The sequence below is a fragment of the Rhineura floridana genome, chromosome 6 (genome assembly GCF_030035675.1).
Source record: "Rhineura floridana isolate rRhiFlo1 chromosome 6, rRhiFlo1.hap2, whole genome shotgun sequence".
Taxonomy (NCBI): domain Eukaryota; kingdom Metazoa; phylum Chordata; class Lepidosauria; order Squamata; family Rhineuridae; genus Rhineura; species Rhineura floridana.
Window position 1 is genome coordinate 71,843,695 of NC_084485.1, and position 20,191 is coordinate 71,863,885.

At 43.5% G+C, this 20,191-nt stretch overlaps 1 protein-coding gene across 1 annotated transcript in view; it reads right to left on the reverse strand.

Moving 5' to 3' along the window:
* DEF6 (DEF6 guanine nucleotide exchange factor) overlaps positions 1-20,191 on the reverse strand; it is a 74,155-nt gene that overhangs the window by 9,868 nt on the left and 44,096 nt on the right. The window contains exons 4-8 of the mRNA XM_061632326.1: positions 10,444-10,671; positions 9,114-9,260; positions 6,429-6,537; positions 5,285-5,583; positions 1,904-2,070 (exon numbers count right to left, since the gene is read on the reverse strand). Of these exons, the coding sequence (XP_061488310.1) occupies positions 1,904-2,070; positions 5,285-5,583; positions 6,429-6,537; positions 9,114-9,260; positions 10,444-10,671 (950 nt within the window). The remainder of the gene's footprint in view (positions 1-1,903; positions 2,071-5,284; positions 5,584-6,428; positions 6,538-9,113; positions 9,261-10,443; positions 10,672-20,191) is intronic.

Genomic DNA, 20,191 nt, shown 5'->3' on the forward strand with positions numbered 1-20,191 from the left:
TCTACTTAAAAGGCTTGTTGGAAGAGGAAGGTCTCCAGTAGGGGCTGAAAAGACAACACAGATGGTACCTGTCTAATATTTTATGGGAGAGAATTCCAAAGGGTAGGTACCATAATACTAAAGACCCAATTCCTATATTGTGCAGAATGGACCACCTCATAAGATAGTATCTGCAGGAAGCCTCACCTATAGAGTGCAGTGACTGAATGGGTATATAAGGGGTAAGACAATCTTTCAGGTATCCTGATCTCAAGCTGTATAAGGTCTTTATATACCAAAACCAGCCTGTAGCTAATTGGCAGCCAGTGTAATTCTTTCAACAATGGTGTTACACAGTGGAGATATCCTGCCCCAGTGAGAGGTCAAACTCATGCATTTTGCACTATCTGCTTTTAACTGCCTCCCAGAAGATCTGAGTGATATTCTGCCACCTCTCTTCCTTCCTTTAGACCCCTCCTCAAAATTCTGCTTTTCTATGAAGACTTTGGCTTCATGCATACCCTACTGCCTATGAGCCTAAATATATGCAACTGTAATAGATGCATATCCTCCCCGTTTACCTCTATCTCCATTTCCTTCCCCTTCCTCCGTTGTAAGCTCCTTTGTACTTTGTAAAATGCATATACATTGATGTCATTACATTACATTACATTATACTGAGCAAAAGCATCCAAACTAGGAAATGTTGTAGTAATGGATGACCTCCGCTACCCTCACATAAACTGGCTACATATGTGTTTCAGTCACAATAAAGAGATCAAATGTCTAGATACCCTAAATGACTGTGCCCTAGAACAGTTGGGCCACATCCACACCAGACATTTATTCCACATTAAGCAGCCATGGTTTCCCCCAAAGAATCCTGGGAAGTTTAGTTTGTGAAGCGTTCTGAGAATTGTTAGGATACCATTATTTCCCTGACAGAGCTCCAATTCCCATAATTCTCTGAGAAGAGGGGCTGACTGTTAAACCACTCTGGCCATTAGAGCTCTGTCGGGAATAATAGATTGGTATGGATGTGGTCTTGTCACGGAGCCAACCAGAGGTGCAGCGACCCTGGATTTAACTTTAAGTGGTGCCCAGGAACTGGTGAGAGTGTTGTCAAACTGATCAGGGGCAGTGACCATAGTGCTATTAAATTAAACATACATGTAAATGACCAATTGCCAAGAAAATCCAACATGGCCACATCTGACTCCAAAAGAGGAAACTTCCCAAAAATGAGGGGATTGGTAAAAAGGAAACTGAAAGGCAAAGTCAAGAGGAAGAAAATGCTTGGGAGTTGTTTAAAAACACAGTATTAGAAGCTAAATTAAGTGTACACAGCAGATCAGGAAAGGTACCACCAGAGCCAAGAGGCCAACGTGGTTAACGAGCAGAGTGAAAGAAGATATTAGAGGCAAGAAGGCTTCCTTCAAAAAATTGAAGTCTTGTCCAAATGAGGAAAATAAAAAGGAACACAAACTCTGTCAAAAGAAATGCAAACAAACAAAAGGGGATGCTAAAAAAGAATTTTAGGAGCACATTGCTAAAAACATAAAAACTGACAATGAAAAATCCTTTAAATATGCTAAACGCAGACTGCCTAGGGAGGCAGTTAGACTTTTGGATGCTATAGGACATTTGGTTGTATTCAATGTAGCACTAAGTCAGGGTCCCATCAATGTAAGGATTACTACTACCCTTCCTCCCCCCTCCCCTTGTGTGCCCCTTACATCTGTTTTAGGAGTTCCCCCAACCCTCCAGAGCAGATTTGGGGAGGGTGTGGGACACGTGTTTGTGTGTGTGCGAAGTCCTGTTGTGCAAGCAGAAATCCTTGCGCTAACAGGATGTGTTAGTGGAATACCACCCTATATTTCCAGAGTTATTCAAAGGAAGGAAGCTGAGCATACACCAGCCGTACCTGGCTTGTGCATATCTCACAGACTCTTCATCCTGACGAGCTTTAACCTCCTGCTGCAGTGCATCTTGGAGTCGTTGTTGCATCTCCTCCAGTTCTGTGATGCGCTTGCGCTGACGTTCCGCCTCTGCCTCTTTCAGAACCATCTCAGCCTGCATGTTAGCACGAGCCTGCAGATATGAAAAGAATATGCAGTTAGTATGTAGAGTACACAGCCAAACAGTAGGGGGCAGAATCAGCTACCTAAATTCAGCCTACTCGCCAGCAGGTGGTCGAGACGGTAGCATGACTTTTGTCTGGGCAAATACCAACTGTATTGTCATTTTTAGAACAGAGTAACTGAACTGCATATGTACAAAGAAATATATATAAGAACTAATGGCAAAGAAAGAAGCAAAAGTGATTGGCTCAATGGGATCCCGGCCTCAGATCTGGAATTCTTTGGAATAACAGTTATTGGAAAGTTAGAGGCTGAGGGTCTCTGGTCTCCAACTATATGAGACTGCCTTGGTGGCTAACAAATGATGCTGCTAAGAATATTTCTATGCTGAGTTGGATACCCTGGAATATGGCTGTCACTTTTGAGCTGGATGGTGCCTGCACCGAATTCCTCATAAAGCAAGAAAAATATTTTTTCAGATAAGTTTTTTGTTGCATGTTGACTCTTTTTACAGCTTTCCCCCCCACTTAGATATGTGACAATCATGCCACAAATAATAAGAAATCCACAGGCCATGACAAAAAAGAAGCACGGAAGTTACTAGCATATAGCAGTCCCTTATCTATGTCAAGCTTATCCATTAACGTGATGTGCTCCTTCTGGAAGGAACGGTGGGATATAAATTTAATGAAGAAATAACTAAAAAAGTAGTTTTCAACTGCATATTGTCTTCAAAATGCCACAATATAAAGGAAAATTACAACTGTGAAGCTGAACATTGCAGGCCTCAAATATTTATCTTCCATCCCTAGGCCTAGGTAAGGAACTCTGCCTGAGGAGACTAACCCTCACCAACATATCCTGTAGTGGAATCACACAACCATATTTGCTCACATCTTCCTATCTCCTGGGTGCCACCACTTTTCCAATCTTGTCTATATGGTTTCAGCCAGTTTGGGGACACTGCAGGAAAGCCACATGACTGCAATGCTCCCTAATCTGTAACCACATCCCTGTATATGGGTTATGTACCCTACTCCAGCAAACTCTTCCCACACAACAGGGGTGAGGAACCTGTGGCCCTCCAGACATTGTTTTGCTCCAATCTACATCAGATCCAGCCAGCATGACCAATGGTCAGGGACGAGAGATACTGTAGTAGCATAGCCAATGGTCAGGGATGATAAGTGTTGTAGTCGAACAACATCTGGAGGGCCACAGGTTCCTCATCCCTGCCCTGCAGCGCAGTCATTTCTGAACAGCTCAACATACTTAGATCTGCTGGACAATGAGAAAGTAAAAGAAAACTCTTAGTCAACCTCTAGGGCTCAGTGGGGGAAATGGAGCTAACAGCAGAAGGCTGCCCACTGCAAACACCACAAGGTTTCTGGCTTTTTTCTTTAAAATTCGAATCCTTTATTTTATTATTTATTTATACAAATATTGGTAAACTGTCCCTCATATAAAATATTGGGAAGATGTACAAGAAAATTCACAAGTTCGTTTCTTTCCTCGCTCTCCTCAGCTTCTCTTTTTTCCTCCTTTTTCTTCTCTCACTCTTTCTAGTATTAAGCTCTTTATCAAGGTAATATGGTTTTTGTTAAGTCTTCTATATTATTCTTATGTATAGATGGGATTCGTTGGCTGGTGCCGCTTCGAAAGAATTCTGCCGACCTAACAGGCAGTGTCAATTTGAGTTCGTTCTTTGTCTGCTATCCACTGCTTTTACCAGTCCGATTTTTTCCCTCCCCAAAAATATTGATATTAACATCAATATTTTGAAAGGAAATATCAATATTTTTGAAAGAAAATATCAATACTTTGCAAGGTATTTTTTAAAGAAAATATTGAACATTTGAAAGAAAAATTTCCTTTCCTACTGATTTATCAATAAAGGAAAGCGGCTTTGCCACCTCCTCCTCCTCCTCTGCTGCTACTGAGGCTGGTCAGTTTTCACATCAGCAAGCAGAGACCAAATGTTTTCCTGTTGGAAAGGAAAGCAGTTTTCATTGCCCCCCCCCTTGTCCTCAGCAAGCCCTGAGTCCTTAACGTGGGTGAGTCTTGACTTGTTTCCTTCCGCTTGGAGCTTGGATTATTCAAGTGGAGGAGGGTGGCAGAGGGAAAGAGAGAGAGACCTGTACTGCTGTACTGTGAGTAAAATCAATAAAAGAACAATATATTCAAGGGAATATTTGAGGGGGGGGGAAACGGAGTCGGGGGGAAAACTGCTGAAGTTTGGAGCAAGCGTGATCACTCCACAAAGATGGAGAATATGTGGACCATGGAAAAATCTGGTGCTAAATCTGAATTCAGCACAATTCTTGCCTGTCTTGATTCTTATGTTATCGAATTGTAAACATTATTTGAATTTTTTTAAAAAATATTACAAGTACAATTAAATTACAAGGTACAATAAAATATCATAAAACAATACAGAATAATCCTAAAAATGACTGCTTCATCTTTAAAAAAATTAAACTGAATAAGCTTGTTGGCATAATATAAGTCTTCAAGAGATATCTGAAGGTTGGCAGTGAAGATGTCTGCTGAATCTCTACTGGAAGAGTATTCCACAGCATGGGATCAGTGACACTAAGTGCCCAACTCCTAGGTGAAGCTAGTTGGGCTTCTGAAACATGGGGGACATCTAACAGTGACTGTGCTGTGTTTTAAGGGCTCAAGCGGGCCTTAAGGTATCTTGAACTCAAGTTGTTCAGGGCTTTACAGAAGAATACAAGAACCTTGAACCTGGTAGCATATGGGCAGGCAGTGCCTATGTTTTAGCAGAGGTGTCACACGCTGTCTGCCATCTGTCATCAGCAGTCTAACTAACCACTACATTCAGCACTAGCTGGAGTTTCTGGAGCCACCCAAGGGCAGCCCCACATACTGAAATCATAGTAGACTGCTTAGAAGTGTGGCTTACCAGCCTTAAGATAAGGGAAAGTAGGCCTTCCATTACTTCATGCATTTCGAAAGGATGTGTTCCCTTCTAACTCAACCAGAGAGTCTGGGATGGATGTCCCAAGGACTGGTTGCACAGGCTAGGGGAATGACAAGCCCCCCCCCCCAAAAAAATCCATGAGATTTTCTAATCACTTCTTGGTAACTTTGGCAAGTTGGCTCACCAAAAATACCAGGAAGGGATTAGAATCTCTACTGACTGATGTGGCATCTGTGGCAGGCTGCGGAACTGGGAGGTGGCTTGCCTTCCTTGCACCCACCTGTTCAGCCTCCTGCAACTGTATCTCCAGCATCCTCTGCATTTCCTCATGCTGCTGCTGGCGCCGCTGCTCTTCCTCCTGGAGCAAGAGCTCGGCCTGGCGCTGGGCCTCCTTCAGCAGCTCCAGCTCCTGCAGCTTGCGCTCCTTCTCCTCCTGCAGCTGCTTCAGGTGCTGCATCTCCTCCTCCTTGGCGGCCTTCTTTCGCTCTCGCTGCTCTCGCTGTTCCCGCCTCTTCTGCTTCAAATCCTTGTGCAGGGACTTCTTGCTCTCTGCCTGGAGGCGGATCGCCATCTGGATGGCTGCCAAAGGAGGAAAGGCCAGAGATATCAGCTGCGGGCATTTTGCTGCCTCCACTGAAGAGCCCCTTTTCTCTTCATCCCTTAGGTCAGGAGTGGGGAACCTCAGGCCCAGGGGCCAAATGTGGCCCTCCAAGCCTCTATAGCCTTTTACCTTGCTGAATTGGTCTATTTATTATCTGTCAGTATATTTAATCATTTTTATAGTGTACTGTATTGCATTTTTAAAAATTGGTAAACTGCCCTAGAATTGATGTTAATGAAGGGTGGCATAACAATATTTTTAAAAAATGAAATAAGGAAGAGTTGTAGCATTTCAGCACCCATGTTGCCCAGACATTTGGAAGAGCTTATCAGGAGCTACTCATTAGAGGCTAAACCAAAGTTTCATGAGATAGAACCAGGTTTACTTGCTAGACTGCAAGGATCATGTTTTGAGGTATGCAAACAGAGAACAACACTACACACATGAGGAAGAGTCAGACTGGCATGACTCTGTGGTCCCACCTTATCAAGTTTCCTGTCTCTAACATTAAATATTACCTAGCCACTAGTAGGTGATCCAAGATCCCCGCAGAAGATAATGTTGAAAGAATCTGCCCCAAAATCCCAAATAGTTACAAGACCAGCATCAAATCCAGGCTCATGTGCGCTTTTTGTGTTTTTGTAAAAATGTTGGCAGCTTGAGTTACTTTAGCTTATGCTGCTCAAGTCATACAAGGAAATAGTTCATCCCTGAATAAGAACTAGCTGAAGGGCCAGAGGCTGCTGCTCTTGCTACTGTCAATTTAACCTCTTAGTTTCAGCAAATCTCCAAAACAGCAGGAGAGAAGGGCCACAGTACTCACCAAGAGTCCACTCCTGCCTTTGCCGGGTGTCGGAGGCGCTCATTTCATAAGTCCGAGAAGCTGTTTTTACACAGAACATGCACCGTTTCCCATCCTTGTCGGGCAAGATCTTTGATTAAGGAAAGAAAAGTTAACTTCTCCCTACTGGCTACAAGCCCACTAAGAACAGTGTCAGGGTATGAAATGCCTCATGCCAAGGATAGCAGTGATTGCCTTTTCCATGGCATCTCTCAACCTTGAATCAATACCACCCCAAATCAGGACTCTGCAATCTAGCCTGGAAGAAGCCACCCGCTTCTTGCTCTTTCTTCACAGTGAGACAATGAAGGGTTCTCACAGCCATGTTTATCACCTGATAACTGAAAAGGATCATAAGATCTCATTGACGTGAGAAAGAGCCTTATCATCACATGAATACAAGAAGTGAGGCAACCTAACAAAATGGTAACATCCAACTTTTTTTTAATAACTACCATACGAGTGATTGGTCTGATCCCAAACCCCTTGATGATTCTGATTTCCCTCTTTTTTTAAAATAGCAGATGTGCTCTCAGTTCCCCATCTTTACCCCATGGGACCCAGAGTCCATATTCCAGCCCAGTTCTCTCCAGCCCTTTCATTCCAAGCAAGTTAGCTGGATGGGAGAGAAAATTCGGCTTTTAGCTTCCTCCTTCCCTCTTCCATTTAGAGAGATTTTTACAAATGCCACTAAAACCACTTTTGAGCCTTCCTTGCACTGTTGGCAATGCACACATATGTGAACAGCAGCAATGTAGCTGTAAATGAGTTCATATCAGGTTTTTAAAAATCAATCAATGCTATGCAGGAAGATGGATAGGCAACTGCATTACAGTCTTCCTGCATTTTTGTGTTACCTTTGAAAAGCATTATTAGACTTAAACCGGTACATTTTACAACAATGTGTCATCAGATGTGCAGGGCAGGTAAAGCTCCGGCTGCAGAGGAACAATCAGAAGCCTCTAAATGCATTCCCAGTTGTTCCTCTGCAAGCAGGGAATTCATTCAATGCCTTTTCAAACTGGCCTCAACTGCAAGCCCTAGTAGGAGCTCCGGAATGAAGCTGATCCCTGCTGAAAGCACGGTTTGCAGTAAGAGCTAAATTTAAATTCAGCACTGAGTGCAAGCTGGAACCGGCTCTGTTCAGGAATTTCTGATTGGACCTGATCCCTGCTGAAAGTGGGGCTTGCAGTCAGTCCTGAATTTAGGCTGTGAGCACACTAGTTGCCTACAGCAAAGCATTTCCATTGGCCACATCCAAACAGGGAACAGGTCGATTTGCCAATCAGTTGTGGAATCTCTTCGAAGCAATTTTTTTTTAAATGGAATCAAGCTAATCCCATCAGGTTGTACCGTAAAAAAGGGTGAGGTGTGACTAGCATTGTGTGCCCCCGTTTTCAGAAAAGAGAGGTGGAGACGCACTGGAACCAGCAGAACAGTGAGTGTGTCTTTACCCTTATTTCCAGTGCCGAATGCAAGTCCTACTTTCAACAAGGATCTTTGCGACCTCGGCCTGCCTTCAAATCACAGCTGCAAAGGTCTTTCGTTTACAACTCCGGCTTTTAATTAAAGCTGGAGCTATAAAGGAAGAAAGAAAGGATCACCTGATCATATGAATGACAGGTAAGCAGCCCTGACCACTTGCCAAAAGTGGCTCATAGAGGGTGGGGCAGTGCTGGGCTGGATCCAGTTCCGCCAGCCCTGCTCTAGAATCACTATTAACAGGCATGGCATGGCTCCCTTTCTCAGTTCCTCTCAGTGATACAGTAGATCATTTTAGATTGTGGACAGAATGGACTTACAAGGGGCGTCCATATTTAGACATTAACACATAGTAGTTCTCTTCAAAATGTGGTAAGAAACCCCTGGTGCAACTGGAGATTCTCCTGCTGACATTGCTAAGCAGCGGCATAAACTTTCTGTCATGATGGCACCACTGATTCTTCCTTATTTTCTGTGATCTTGGGCATTGGCAGAATGGCCATTTCCTCTTCTGTATCTCTGTTTTTTGGGGGAGGCTGGGGAAACTGACAACGGTTGGGGAAAGACTTGTCAGTTTGTTTTGACTTCTTTGGCTGAAGTTCTTCTCAAAGTGTCCTCCTTATCAGAAGCCAGTGTAAAATAATAAAAGAAAGGGGCTGGGGGGTGCGATTATAGAACACTGTCCTTAAAGAAGGGTGTCTGACACCCACATTACAATTTGTAGGTTAAAACACATTTTCCTAGGCTTTTTTAATGTATGTAACACTTTAGCCTGCTAGACGTTTTTAGCTGCTGCCTCATATTATGGCTAATAGTGGCCATTTAGTGCATATTTTTAGTGTTTTATGATATAAATAATGAATTTATATTTGTCGTTCACAATCTTGAAATCTATTGGCTGAAGCGCAGGATACAAATCCTTTGATTAAATAAATAATGTCCTTAGCAGGTACTTTTTTCCCTTCAAAAGGACATGTATATAAGCTTCAATCATGAAGCTGACAAGGCCTCATCAGTTTCACAGGAGACCAGATGGGGTGGGATAGTGAAGGAAATGGGCTGGGGTAGGCGGGCAGCTAATGCAGGGGAGGGAGTGACACACACAATCAAGCTCTCACCAACTGTCTCATGAGAGGGCTGCATCTACCTATTGTGCTCCTTTTCATTCAGAGTAAGTCCAATTACCTCCACGCATGAGTTTCTGTCCAAAGAAATGCTCCCCTTTTTCTCCTTCCGTTCCTCACTCACATAGTAAGAGAGATCACTGGGTTTTAGGGTGAACCATCGCTCAGACCAGTTCCGCCTCAGATGACCTTTCTTCCACAGATAGCCCTGCTCCCAATCAGAATGGGGCAAGAAAAAGACAGAGTGAAAATGAAGAAAGATCTTTGCAAGACTCCACCTACATCACAGATGTAACAAGAATTTGTGTCACAAAGGAGCCAAATCCCGTTATCAAACTTGCATGTTCATAGCCTGGTTTATGTCAACTGGTCCCCAGTTCATCTCACACAGGCATACTTATTAGAAATATGTAAGAGTGTATACATGGATATTCTATATTCTGACAGATAAACTAGATCACTGGCATCCTATGAGGTTGCATCCATGTAGCGCCTTCTGACATGGCCAATTTAGTTCCAATGTGCTAATCTAGGAGTGGAGATTTAGGAAGTACCACCAACTGGCATAAAGCTTTCTGCTTCAGTTTTTGCTTTTGAATGACCCAGATACTGTTCTTGATCTAACATCTGAACTGGTTCAAATCAGTCCATGTGCTTTGTGGTTTTCAGGAATGCTGACTTGTTTTCCTTCCTCTTAGTGAACTTAGCACAGTGTCCTATTTCCTCATTGGCTGCTGGCATTTCCTCAACGCTTTACACTCAGCGTGCTTCTAGAAGGAGAGGGGATTGCCCACTATCAGACATGCTGACTTGGCACACTTGACATCCCACAAGCCACAAGGGTATTGTGATTCCTGACTGGCCAATTGGCCAATCAGGATTCAACGGGATTAGCAAAGCATGAAAAATTCCAAAACAAGGACTTGCATGAAAATCCCCACATCTTGGCATGTAGAACCCAGGAGAAAAATGGAACATATATACAAGCTTCAGGCTGTCTACCAGATTCTCTTTAGAATATTCAGTTACCATTCCATAGGAAAAGACAAATATCAGTACAGGCTCTCTGGTCTCTCCCCAGCTGGCTGCTCCCCGCTCCTTTCGCTTTGTTCTACTGCTCCTCTTACTTCCAATACTACAAATGATATCATTTCCCATTCATTTAGCATTCTTATTATCATCGTCCAAAAGGTTACTAGAATGTGCAGTGGACACAGTCCCCATCATGGCAATACAGACTTTCTTGGTTAGAAAGAAAGAAAGAGGCCTCTGCTGGGGACCCTTGTTTCTGATTGCTATACCAGTACAGATTATTTGCTGTTCGCAGGTGGCTCTACAAACCCAGGCAAAGTGTTTCCTAATCAAGAATCAAAGTGTTTCCTAATCTTTACCTGTTTGAGCACATCTCCAATGATCTCCTGGTAGACCTCTTCAACAGCCATACTAATGGCCTCACGCTCAATTCCCCGTAAAAACCGGCCTGAGTTAACCAAGTCAAGAAATTGCCAGACTGTCAAACCACTCTGTTGTTGGGCTTCTTGGGAAAAGTAGTCCTCTAACTCACCACTGCTGAGCTCAATGCTCATGGCTGTACAGATCTTCTTCAGGAGGTATTCCACCTGGAACAAGCAGGAAAAGTCAGCAGGGAAGGAACTAACCATGTTTTGCACCTATAGGCATCAGTTGCAGTCTGCATTCTCCATGAGATTACATACATTTCCTTTTTGCTCAGGGGCATTTCACTCCTTTTTGCTTCAAGTTATTTCTTGCTTCAAGAATCCCAGCTGTGGTTCCACATGGGAATAGTGCTACATTCTCCAAAAAAAAAAAACCAATAACCATTCCCATGGAAAAGATTATCAGTACAGTTGTTTAGAAGTACCATTCAGTTCAATGGAACTTATTCCTAGAAGGTATAGTTAGGACTGCAAATTTCAATCAGCAAAGGGTCTCCTCTCCTTTAGGAGCAGAATTACAGCCACTTCTTTCAAGTTGGCTAGGACTGCCCCCTCTCACAAGAAGGCATTTATTACCCCCTGGACTCAGCCAGTCAACCCCCCTTTGCTTGATGTTATCAATCATGAAAGGAAAGACTCAAGTCAACATGTGGTAGATTGTACCCCCTGAGCGGTATACGTTCATGTCATCAGGCTACAATAACTGAAAATTCTCCCACAAAACCAGAACCAGGCAGCGTTCTGGATTCATTCATCACCTGAACAGTAAAACCTGTGGTACCCAAGTCATAGTAAATGCAAACAAATTTACACTCAAAGTGCCTTGCAAACATGTCACAAGATGCTTCCAAGGGTACTTGTACATCCACCTGTGGGCCAAGCTGAAGTAAACCCTGAACCACTCAGAAAAGCTCTGCTAAATGACATCCCAATTATGGAATGGTGACAAAGAAGTATTGCCTTTTTGCTGCCATCACCACCAGAGTAGGCACAATAACATGCTCTTACCTGTGTGTTCAATTGTAATCACACTGAGTTTTACACCACCTGTATTCCAGCCATCTCCCTAGCTGCTTCATCACCCCCAGTTCCCTAGTAAAACAAAGGGCTGACTGGACTTTGCACTGCAGGAGGCAGCTCTTAGAAGTGATCATGTCAACCACACAAATCATTAAAGAACACAGAAGGACAATAAGAGTGTTTATCAATGGTTCCTTCTCAAACTGGGGGGAGGTAAGGAGCGGGGGTACCACAAGGCTCGGTCCTGGGCCCAGTGCTCTTCAACATTTTTATTAATGACTTGGATGAGGAGGTGCAGGGAATGCTTATCAAATCTGCAGATAGATACAAAATTGGGAGGGATAGCTAATACCTTGGAAAACAGAAATAAAGTTCAAAGGAATCTTGGCAAACAACAGAATTAAATTTTATTTATTTATTTATTATTTGATTTATATCCCGCCCTTCCTCCCGGCAGGAACCCAGGGCGGCAAATTTAACAGGGATAAGTGCAAAGTTCTAAACCTAGGAAAAAGAACCAAATGCAGTTATAAGATGGGAGATACTTGGCTCAGCGATACTACATGCGAGAAGGATCTTGGGAGTGTTGGCTCATATTCCGCTTGTGATCGACAACAGTGTGATGTGGCTACATAAAAGGCAAATGCTATTTTAGGCTGCATAAACAGAATAGTTTCCAAACTGTGTGAAGTATTGCTTCCCCTCTATTTGGCACTTGTTAGGCCTCATCTTGAGTACTGTGTCCAGTTCTGGACACCACACTTTAAGAAGGGCAGAGACAAACTGGAACAGGTTCAGAGGAGGGCAACGAGGATGATCAGGGGAGTAGAAACAAAACCCTATGAGGAGACATTGAAGGAACTGGGCATGTTTAGCCTTGAGAAGAAAAGACTAAGGGGAGATATGATAGCACTTTTCAAGTACTTGAAAGGTTGCCACACGGAGGAGGGCCGGGATCTCTTCTCGATTTTCCCAGAGTGCAGGATACGGAATAATGGGCTCAAGTTGCAGGAAGCCAGATTTCAACTGAACATCAGAAAAAGCTTCCTAACAGAGTGGTACGACAATGGAACCAATTACTTAGGGAGGTGGAGAGCTCTCACCGGAGGCATTTAAGAGACAGCTGGACAGCCACCTGTCAGGTATACTTTAATCTGAATTCCTGCATTGAATAGGTGGTTGGACTCTATGGCCTTATATGCCCCTTCCAATTCTATAGTTCTGTGATTCTATACAGAAAATACTACCAATGCAATTTTTTGGCTGTGATATTGTCTGGATTCCTTGCAATAACTGAGTAAACAAGTGATGTTAATTCCAGAGAAAATGGTTAATATGGAAGCAACCATGGAGAGATAATGTTCTTCAGTTCATATCTGAGAGGTTTCTTCCCAATAACAATTGGTTCTAAATCTTATGAATCATTTCTTTATTTACAAATAATTACTTCATCTTATCAACAGAAATGCAGAGTGTTGTATCCAAAGTTACTCGTACTCAGAACAGCCACATTTAAATTAATGGGCACAACTAACTTAGGCCCATTCATTTCAATGGATCTACTTGGAGTAGAATTTAGCAGGATAGAACCCAGAATTGTGAGGAGTCAGGATCTGTATGAGGTGTTGGATAAAGACCTCAATATTTACTATATGGCCTAATGTGATTTGATAACAATACTTTTGGCTGGTACTAAAGACAGTACCTCATGGATGTTTTGCTGAGATAAATATGATCAAGTTGGCCCAGGATCTGAAGGGAAAAGGGACAAAAGTGATGGGTGTAATTTATAGGAGAAAAATATGCCCATTAAAAAAAATAAATTCAATTATTTTTATTTGGGGTGGTTTTGTTAAGTTAACTTTTCAAAGTACCTGCCTTTCAGATGCTACAGTTCAAATCAAGAATTAAGTTTGGATTGCTACCTGGTAGCCTGCCTAGAATGTCATCCTATAGGCCATGCCTCCTTTGCTCTTCAGGCTTTGTTGTGCTGGGACTAGCTGGAGAGGGAGGAGGAGCTTTACATGCTTACTCAGAAGCAAGTCCCACTGAGTTTAATGAGGACTTACTCCTGTGCCTTCGATTGCAGCCTTACAGCCTATTCCTATGTATGCTTACTTAGAAGTAGGGCTGCTTTCACACATGGGGCTAATAGCGCTAGTTTAAGGGATTAAAAAGGTAGCGCTTCTGTCTCGATTTCTAAAATACCTTTCACACTGCAGTACCTCTTGCAATAAGGAACAGTACTTTTTCAGCCAATATAGTGGCATTTCGCGCAACTGTCTTTCACATAGCTTGTTTTTGTCCCTCACCCATGCATACTGTTCCCCCTGTGTAGGAGGTCTAAGATCTTGTCCCGTTGCCATGCAAGCCCTCTCCCTTTAGGATCTGACTTTTTAAATTGTTTTAGTTGTATCAAGATGGGTGTGTGTGGGAAATGCTGCTGCTATCTGCGCCAATGCTGGAATACCGGTACAACTTTCATCAGGCAAAAAAAATAAAAGCCTGCGTGACTAAAGGGCGGGAACGCACTGCATGCTGGGATGTGTTATGTGAGCGGCGGCAGCTAGCGAAAAACTCCCGCCATCTTCCAGGTTCCCAGCCTTGCTAACAGTATCATTTATTGCGGAAATTAGCACTATACTTGCACTACATTCCACCAGAATTCCGGAGCTACCCAGTATGTGGTGTGAAAGCTCAAATATAATGTGTAATTTACCAGGTAAGAAATCGTCAGAATAACGGAATAAAGTGCAGTGTGAAAGCACCCCAAGTCCCATGGTATTCAATGGGGCATACTACCAGGTATCTCAACCAGAGGAAGATCTTCAGAAAACTCTGACAATGCAAATGAAATTACCAATCCCTGCTCCAAGTGAATAGTACTTTTTCAGTGCTTCTGGCCCTTACAGTCCAGACCTGCTAAGCTGGTCTACACAGCTTACAAGAGATAGTGAGTGACCAATTCAAGTTATGCAGCTCATAAGGTACTTCTTCACGCAGCTCATAGTCAAACTACGGAATTTGCTCCCACAAGCGGGAGTGATGGCCACCAACTTGGGTGGCTTTAAAAGAGGATTAAACAAATTCATGGAGGATAAAGCTAGCAATGTCTACTAACATTGATGGATGTGTTCTGCCTCCACTGCCAGAAGCTGTATGCTTCTGAATACCAGTTGATAGGAACTGCAGGAGGTGAGAGTGCTCTTGTACTCAGGTCCTGCTTGCGAGCTTCCACAGGGATCTGGTTGGCCACTGTGAGAGCAGGATATTGGACTAGATGGGGTACTGGCCTGATCCAGCAGGCTCTTCTTATGTTCTTATGTGAGCATGAATGCATTCTAGGAGAAAAAGGTGGTGCCTGCCTTTGCCAGAGATACTGCTATATCACTATCCCATGGAGGCTGGTCCATTAGGGTGAATCAGGCACTGCACCACCAACTTCAATCTGCCCATATCCAGCCCCTACCTGCTTGCCTTTGCCCAGGGGGTGGCACTGGCTCTCAGCTTCCTCCACCCTAAGCTCAGTACTGTCCTTCTGCACCTCAGCAGGGAACAGGATGGGAACAAAACTACAATTAGTTATTGTTGGCTTCCCTGCTTGCCGCCCTACCAGTCGCAACTGGGTACCAGCCATCACTGCCACTACCTGTGGTATGCAAAGGTGTTTAAATACACCTGAAGGCTGCAATCTTATACTTACTACCCTAGGAAGAAGCCCCAGTGAACTTATTTATTTATTATTATTAATTAGATTTATATCCCACCCTTCCTCCCAGTAGGAGCCCAGGGCGGCAAACAAAAGCACTAAAAAGACTTTAAAACATCATAAAAACAGACTTTAAAATATATGAATATATATGAAACTTATGAATAGAGGCACATCAGATTGCACTGTTAAGTCTCCTAGAATTTATTATTTATTTAAATATTTACTCTCTGCCTCTTAGGCTCATGTCCCCAGAAGGCAGCTGCCAACACTAGATTTTTTTTAAAAAAAGCAATTTGTGCATCCTCCTCTATTGTGGATGCTTACACAAAAATACCTTTAAAAAAAAAAAGCTAGTTGATGCTCAACTGCTGACAATGACAGTGGAATTAGAAAGACAGCGTACTTTTTCAAGACCTGAAGAACAGGAAATGCCGTGGTGAGAAACAGGAAGCGTAGCTGGTGACTACATGTGCATGCAGGGCCCTTTTCTGCTGAACTGTAAGGGGGATGGAATAAGAGCATCAGACACCGTGAGAGTCGAAAGCTTGTGAGTTCTTTGGAAATAGGGCGGGGTATAAATATTTTAAATAAAATAAATAAATAAGTTGTCATCCCATCTGACATCAGCTGGTGAGCAGGATGCAATGGAAACTGCCAGAGATTAGTTTCTTTCTGGTTAGGCCTTTATTGGCTTGGGGACCAATGTGAGTGGGTTTTTTATTTCCTGTAGACTTACAAGCCACCTGATTGAGATTTTGCCTCTGTACCAACCAACAAGAGAAACCTCGCTCCTTTCAGCATGCCTTGTGGAATTTACAGAATATTACTGTTATTACTAGCTTTGTTAGACTGAATAGCATTTCTTTATTGCAATTAATCCTTTGGGTGGCATCAGCATTTTTCAGTCATACATCAATGTGTTCAAGAATGAGTGTGTCTAGACCTGCAGTTTTTCAGTCTACAGCAGAAAACATAAGATATCCTGTCACTGTACACTCTCACTCTAAAGCATGGATGGCATTAATTAGAAGCACATGTTTCTGTGTGACTAGCCTAAATGGAAGTCTCATGCTGCCCCATTTTCTGGCTATTAAGCCGCCCTGAGTGCCCTATTATAGGGTAGAAGGGCGGGATAGAAATATTTTAAATAAATAAATAAATATTGTTTCTCTCCTCCTCCAAGCTGGCTTGTTTATTTGTTGTTGCCATTTTTAATAGGGAGTCACTGGCACTATAATTGTGCATCCATTCATGTAGATACCTTGTCCATTTGTTGGTTAATCTTTTTTAGAAAGGTAAACCTGGCCACACTGTGATCCTAGAATACAGCTACTTCATCATCTTATCCCTCAAAATCTCCCCACCATAACTCTGCCTGAGGCCATCTCCATGCTATATAAATGTAAATGTACTGCCTTCAAGTTGATTCCGACTTATGGCAGCCCTATGAATAGGGTTTTCATGAAGCTGAGAGGCAGTGACTGGCCCAAGGCCACCCAGTGAGCTTCATGGCTATGTGGGGATTCAAACCCTGGTCTCCCAGGTCATAGTCCAACACCTTAACCACTACACCACACTGGCTCTCCCATGCTACCTTATTAAAAAAACACTACATAAAATGTATCAGGTCAGGTATGGAACATAGGAAGTTGCCCTGAACTGAGTCACACTCAATGGTCCATCTCGCTCAGCATCGTCTATACTGACTGGCAGTGGCTCTCCAGGGTTTCAGACAGGAAGTCACTCCCAGCCCTACCTGAAGATGCTGGGGATTGAACCTGGGACCTTCTGCATCCAAAGCAGATGCCCTACCACTAAGCTACAGCCCTTCCCCTGTGTTTGTATGTATTTTAGGTGCAACTGGGCAAATTCAGCATTTAAGAACCCCCAAGAGCCTCCTGTTTTAGGAGGAGAAGCATGCATGTATGGGAAGCACATAGATTAGTATCGGGGCACCATGGGATGAAAGTGAAATGCAAGACTTCAGAAGGAGCGTAGCTCAGTAGTAGAGCACATTCTTTGCATGCAGAAGGTCTTAAATTCAATCCCTGATATCTCCAGGTAAGCCTGGGAATGACCCTTGCCTGATACCCTGGAGAATCACTGGCAGTTAGCGGAGAATAGTGAAGTAGATGTTCCAATGGTCTGACTCAGTATTCAGGCGCTTCCTGTGTTCCCTGGACAAGAATGTTAGTTTGGATGCACCCAAAAACAATGCTATTTGAAAGTATGAATGAGGAACAACTCCCTACAGAGGAAAGAGCACTAGGCTTAGTTGTCTTGATAGCAGTATGTAACAGGGGGGAAAGTATAACCAACCTGTACTTTTCATTGTATCTGCCAGTGTAATCTGAGTAAGAACAGATCTTATATTGTGCAGGATAATAATAATAATAATAATAATAATAATAATAATAATAATAATAATAAAATTTTATTTTTAGGCCGTCTATCTGGCCGAATGAACGGCCACTCTAGGCGGCATATATAATTAAAAATACAACATATAATACAGTTTTAACATATAAAACAATTATAATCCACCAGCCTACATCTATACACTGTAAACTAAAATTATCTAGGAGACTTGTATGCCCGCTGAAACAACCAAGTTTTCAATCCTTGGCGGAAACCTACCAGGGAGGGGGCATGGCGAAGGTCGTATTGCAGAGAGTTCCAGAGGGTGGGGGCCACAACTGAGAATGCCCTCTCTCTGGTCCGCACCAGCCTAGCTGTCTTAACTGGTGGGACCGAGAGAAGGTCTTGTGAGGCAGATCTCGTCAGGCGGCATATTTGGTGATGCTGGAGGCGCTCCTTTAGATAAACTGGACCGACACCGTATAGGGCTTTAAAGGTTAACACCAACACCTTGAATTGGGCTCGGTACACAACTGGTAGCCAGTGCAGATCTTCCAGCACTGGGGTGATATGATCCCAGCGGCGGCTGTTTTTAATCAACCGCGCCGCCCCATTCTGTACCAGTTGTAATTTCCGGACCGTCTTCAAGGGTAGCCCCACGTAGAGCGCATTACAGTAGTCTAAGCGAGAGGAGACCAGGGCATGCACCACCCGTGGGAGCAGATGGACTGGAAGGTAGGGTCACAGCCTCTGTATCAGACGTAATTGATACCAAGCTGCCCGGCTCACCGCTGACACCTGAGCCTCCATGGACAGCTGGGAGTCAAGAATGACCCTGAGGCTGCGAACCTGGTCCTTCAGGGGCAATCTAACCCCGTTCAGCGTCAGGTCAATATCTCCTATCCTTCTCTTATCTCCCACAAGCAGTACCTCGGTCTTGTCAGGGTTCAGTTTCAGCCTGTTTCCTCCCATCCATTCACTTACAGACTCCAGGCACTTGGAAATAGTCTCCACAGCCAACTCCGGTGAGAACTTAAATGAGAGATAGAGCTGAGTGTCATCCGCATATTGGTGACACTGCAACCCAAATCTCCTGATGATAGCTCCCAGCGGCTTTACATAGATGTTAAACAGCATGGGAGAGAGGATAGAACCCTGTGGCACACCACAATTGAGAGGCCAAGGGTCTGAAACCTCCTCTCCCAATGCCACCCTCTGGTGCCTGTCAGAGAGATAGGAACGGAACCACCGTAAAACAGTGCCCCCAATTCCCATTCCCTCCAGGCGATCCAGGAGGATACCGTGGTCAACGGTATCAAAAGCCGCTGAGAGATCCAGGAGGACGAGGAAGGAGTGTTCTCCCCTATCCAACGCCCTCCTTAAATCATCCACCAGAGCGACCAAGGCTGTTTCAGTTCCATATCCAGTCCTGAAGCCCGAGAAAGTGCCAGAGAAACTGGGGCAGTAAGGAACAATTCTCATAAGTGTTTGCATATGGTCATGCAACACATTAAAATGTAGAAAAGGGCACCATCTTATTCACCAGATTCATCACTTGACCACACAGGGTGAAATCTTTATCATATAATGTGAGAGACTGCATTGTTTGGATCTGCAGAAATCTATAGCTAGATTCATACACATCCATACAGAATAATACTAATTATTATTATTATTAAAATTAAAATTATTTACCACCCTTCCTCCCAGTAGGAGCCCAAGGCAGCAAATAAAGACACTAAAAACACTCTAAAACATATTAAAAACAGACTTTAAAATATATTAAAACATCTTTAAAAACATCTTTAAAAACATCATTTTTAAAAAAGCTTTAAAAACATCATAAAAAGCAATTCCAACACAGACGCAGAATGGGATAAGGTCTCTACTTAAAAGGCTTGTTGAAAGAGAAACGTCTTCAGCAGACGCCAGAAAGATAACAGAGATAGTGCCTGTCTGATATTTAAGGAGAGGGAATTCCAAAGGGTAGTGCTGCCACACTAAAGGTCTGCGTCCTACGTTGTGTGGAATGGACCTCCTGATAAGATGGTATCTGCAGGAGGCCCTCACCTGCAGAGCGCAGTGATCAACTGGGTATATAAGGGTAAGATGATCTTTCAGGTATCCTGGTCCCAAGCTCTACAGGGCTTTGTACACCTAAACCAGAATCTTGAACTTAGTTCGGTAGCTAATAGGCAGCCAGTGCAATTCTTTCAGCAGCAGGGTGACATGTTGGCGATACTCTACCCCAGTGAGCAGTCACATTGCCACATTTTGCACCAGCTGCAGCTTCTGGATCAACCTCAAGGGCAGCCTCACATACATGTAGAACGCATTACAGTAATCCAACCTGGCGGTTACCAGTGCATGGACAACAGTGGTCAGGCTATCCCAGTCCAGAAAGGGCCGCAGCTGTCTTACCAGCCAAAGCTGGTAAAAGGCACTCCTAGCCACTGACGTCACCTGTGCCTCTGGCGACAAACATGGAAATAGGCTTCAGACAGTTATTACAATCAGATGGTTAAGCCCTAGCAATGCAAAATATGCATGGTGCAACTCATCCCTTATCAAAAGCACTACAAAACAAAGAAG